Source organism: Chaetura pelagica, unplaced genomic scaffold (assembly GCF_000747805.2).
Source record: "Chaetura pelagica isolate M959 unplaced genomic scaffold, ChaPel_1.0 scaffold294, whole genome shotgun sequence".
NCBI lineage: Eukaryota > Metazoa > Chordata > Aves > Apodiformes > Apodidae > Chaetura > Chaetura pelagica.
The window spans coordinates 799,568-804,093 of NW_009953068.1; the positions used below are offsets into that span (position 1 = coordinate 799,568).

The 4,526-nt window shown below is 43.6% G+C and overlaps 1 protein-coding gene across 1 annotated transcript in view; it reads left to right on the forward strand.

Annotated features, from left to right (window-relative positions):
• Positions 1-267: 267 nt before the first annotated feature.
• The window catches only part of ANKRD13A (ankyrin repeat domain 13A), a 12,269-nt gene continuing 8,010 nt past the window's right edge, over positions 268-4,526 (forward strand). Inside the window, 5 exon segments of the mRNA XM_009996823.1 lie at positions 268-363; positions 3,002-3,134; positions 3,259-3,383; positions 3,800-3,845; positions 4,500-4,526. The exon segment at positions 4,500-4,526 is cut by the window's right edge and continues 29 nt beyond it. Of these exon segments, the coding sequence (XP_009995125.1) occupies positions 268-363; positions 3,002-3,134; positions 3,259-3,383; positions 3,800-3,845; positions 4,500-4,526 (427 nt within the window).

The following is a 4,526-nucleotide window of genomic DNA, read 5'->3' on the forward strand; positions in this document are numbered from 1 at the left end:
GGGGAGCTGGAGGCCCCCCAGGACTGTGAGACCCTCTGTAGTGTGGGGCTGAGTGTGGTTTTGCGTGGAGAACCCCTTAGAGTGGGTGAAGGGTTCGTAGGGGGTTGTGGCCCAGTGTTCTCCCCGCCACCTGGGGCAGGTGGGTGCCAGGAGAGAGGAGAAGCTTCAGGGATCTGGGCTTGAGTGATCTGGGGTCTCCAAACCAAAGAGGAGGGGAAGAGTGAGGGTGGGCACCCTGCTTCCCCCGCTCTGCAGGTGCCTGGCATGATGAGTTCCCCTGGCAGGGCCAGCGGCACGTTTCCCCTGCACGTCCTGGTCTGGAATAATGACTACAGGCAGCTGAAAAAGGAGCTGCAGAACAAGGTAACCAGGACACCCGGGCAGTGGAGGGGCTGCTTTGGGGCTGGTGGCCCCAAAAGAGCTTGTGCCATGGTATAGGGACTGGTGCCTCTTGCTTGCTGCCATTCTTGGGAGCAGTAACCTTAATGGTGCTGCCAGGTGTGTTTGCTGGGCTTGTGGGATTGCTGTGCTGCTTCTTCTTTACCTGTTTATGGTTGAGGAAATGATGTAACAAAGTGTAGGAGTGGAGGGGCTGCTTTGGGGCTGGTGGCCCCAAAAGAGCTTGTGCCATGGTATAGGGACTGGTGCCTCTTGCTTGCTGCCATTCTTGGGAGCAGTAACCTTAATGGTGCTGCCAGGTGTGTTTGCTGGGCTTGTGGGATTGCTGTGCTGCTTCTTCTTTACCTGTTTATGGTTGAGGAAATGATGTAACAAAGTGTAGGAATGTACTTTCTGCTATATAAGATATGAAATATTGACTTGATACCTGTACAGCTGTGCTCAGAGCAAGCACAGCTTGCAGATTAGCTCTATAGAAAGGATTAGGATACACTGAAACTGATCAGGAAGTGCAGATATGATGGAGATATATATATATGTGTGTGTATATATATATATACAGGTTCCCTGTTCATGGCAGAGGGGTTGGAACTTGATGATCTTTAATGTCCCTTCCAACCTTAATGATTCTATGATATATACATATATTTATTCTTTTGTGCCAGAAAAGCAATAAATACTGCTTACCTTAATGGATAGTCAACATGCAGCAAAGGTGGCTGCTGCTGCTGATTAAACCAACCTCTAGTTTGCTGAGCACCAGCAGTTCTTATGGCTTCATTGCTGGCCAAGACTGTGGGGGCAGCATTTTTATACTGGCTGCAATTTTTTCAACATCTCTGGGAAAAAAAAAAAAAAAAAGGATCATTGTGTCATGTTGTAAAGTAGAAAAATACAAAGCTGTTCCCTCTCTGGGAAGCCTAAGAGAGAAATGGTAATGACGTAAGGAAATGGCCTGAAAAGCTGCAGCAGAGCTGGAGCAGCAAACATCCATCCTGTGGAGACACGATATGAAAGCTCTGACATTAGCTAGTTTGGAGAACAGGTTGCAGAAGCAGAGCATGTTAGTTCCATTTTACCTGGCACCACAAGTAGATGAGCGAAAGATCAGCTGTGCCACCTCCTGACTAGTGGTTATCATCTGCAATTCTAACAGAACACCACAATTTACTAATGCTTGCTCAGAGCATGCTCCTGTCCTGCTCTTTAGGAGAATCTTTGGAATGCGGTTACTTTTTTATCCAATTCATGTAATATTACTCCTTAACAACATCTTCAGCCTTACTTGCTTCTGCAAATTTCTGTTTCAATAATGTTCTTGCCTGTGGAAGTCTGTAATTAAATAAGGATCATTCTGCTGCTTGTTGGTCTGAGACTGCAGCTGGGTGACCCCCACACCTGAGGTGCTGCTCCCTGCCTGCAACACTTCACAGTGTGAGGAAACCAGCAACGTTCAGATGCAGTATGTTTGTCTCTTACTTCCTTTATCTGCTTGTAAATGACTTATTTAAGTGTTCCAAAGATATGTTTCCTCCTTCTTCCTTGGGCTAAGCTTGCTGTTGGAGGGGCACGTGAGGAATCAAAAGACACTTGCCAGCTGCACTTGGTACAACAAACAACGAGTAGGATGTGTGGTTACCAGTTAGCAGCAGCAGAAGCACCTGGGTGGGACACCTTAAGAGTCCTTTGCCTGTCAGTGCAGTGGGCATTGGAGGAAGCGGGGAAGCAAATTAATTAGTATTTCACCACAGAAGTGAAAAGAGAATGCTTTAAAATGAAGCTTTCCGTACTCTGTGTGTGATCTTTCCAACTCAGTGCTGTCAGATAACCGTGTTAACTTGCATAATGACTTTTCTTTCTTATTCTGCTATTGACTTTCCCCTTTTCCTTTAGTTATAGATGCTCTTCTGTTTCAAATCTCTAAGCTAATAGTGAAAAATATGTAAGGTATGAGTATGTTGTGCTTGCATGTTTTGGGTATTCATGCCTGTGTGATTTTTTTTTTTTAATGTTCTGTGTTTAGTGACTTGTATAAAATGCACTCACCCTTCATTGTGCTGTGTGTGTCAGTCAAATGGATGCTTTGTAAAATCCCATTTGCTTCGATACTTTCAAAAAGTGCTGTACAAAATTGGTGTTATATGCCCTGTTTTGGTTTTTTTTTCTTCTTTTCCCCTGCTCCTGTTGTATAAAGTTAAACCCTCTATGGGCTTAGGCTGTTAACTGTCCATGGTGTAATGCACACAGATTAGAACTGTCTGCTCATCAAAGAGACCCCTTTCTGAAAGGGAAATAATGGCAGAGAAAGAAATGAGAAGCATCAACAGGAACTCAGTCATGTCTTGCAGTGATACCAGCTCTGACCATGTGGGCTCTCTCAGCCTGGTTCTGCTTCTCTTTGTTTCAGTGAGGAAGTCAGACTGGGCTGTACGGGGTGCAGAAGGGCTGTGCACCACAGGCTGATCCGTGGGAATAACTAGGGACTATTGACACCTGGATTACTACTTAGAAGCTTTCTTTATGTATAAACTCTTCTCAGTGTGCTCTGGTTAGTTGTGTTTGATAGGACAGCTCCAGCATTTTCCTCTCTGCTACTCGACAGGATGTTGATCAACGTGACCCACGAGGCCGGACCCCACTGCATCTGGCTGTTTCCTTGGGTTATTTAGAGTCTGCCAAGGTCCTCCTTCAGCACAAGGCAGATGTCACCAAAGAGAATGCACAGGGATGGACAGGTAAAGATGACCTGGAAAACAGAAGTTGTATGTTACTACTTTTCAGTTGTATTTTGGCTGCTTTTAGACTGTGTGTTCTGCTCAGAAAGCAAACAAACTAGCTGGGGTCTGGGTTTCCTTTCAGTGTTACACGAGGCTGTCAGCACAGGAGACCCAGAGATGGTCCAAATGATCCTGCAGCACCGGGACTACCAGCAGGCCTCGATGACACTTGGAGGGGTGCCTGAACTACTCCAAAAGATTAATGAGGTAATTGTTTAGTTTCAACCTCTTACTCCAGACTGTAATTCTCATTCAAGTAGTTCAGTTAAGTAAACTGACCTACCAGATGGGCAATCGTGTTCTTTGTTTCAGCTTGCATGTTCCATGGTCTGTGGGAGATGGAGGCTTTCCCCTTAACTTTACTTTGAAATCCTTAGTCATGAACTCCAGCATTAGAGCCTAAATCTTGAAGGTGTTAGTGCTCCTATAGTGAAATAAGGAAGAGAATAGCTCATCCTTAGTGGCCAGTCAATGTCTTTTATGTTTGTTAGTTTCAATTTCATTGTTTTTAATGCTAATTTATCGTATCTTGAGTTCTGTTTTTCTTTATCTAAAATATTAATGGGAAATGTTGTACTGCATATTAGATTAAAACTATTTCATAAAGTATTTTCCCTTTGCAGACCCCTGACTTTTATGTGGAAATGAAATGGGAGTTCACTAGCTGGGGTAAGAATCTTGGTCATTTTTACCTCTTCTAATCTGTAGTCAGGGACTTGCTTATGTACAAGCATCACAGAAGATTTGCAGAGAAGTATCTGCTCTCCAGAACATTTATTTTTCACCTCTCAATAATATCTTGTATTTTTGTTGCACAATTATTCTTTGTTTCCTGTTTATGTGGTTTGTTTGTTTGGGGTTTTTTGTTTTGTTTTGAATTGAGACTTTAGCCATTGTTAGAGTTGCTGAAGGCTTTTCTCAGGGTTTTGTTTACTTCCCTGTGGCTACCAAGGATTAAAACAGTGATACTTGTCTCATATAGGGAGGCACAGACTACTTGGGAAGTATCTGCTTTTCCTTTAAAGGAATGAGCACTGGGCTTTTGACTTAATTTGCCAAATGATGAGATTGCTAGGGGTTTATTTCACATCTTTTAGTCTGAACTGATGTATTTTCCTTTCCATGTTCATCTTTAAAGTTGATGGATTTTGTCCCCAAGCTGATTGTTTTTACAGCTAAAGAGAATCAGTATCTCACCTCCTCTGGAATAATGGTACAGGACTGAGCAATCCTGTGTCAGGGATATAGCTTCTGAATTCAGGCTTCTGTGTGCTTTGTCTCCTGGATATTTTCTACTTACATTTTCCTGGTTTTCCTTTCTAGTCCCTCTGGTTTCCAGAGTCTGCCCAA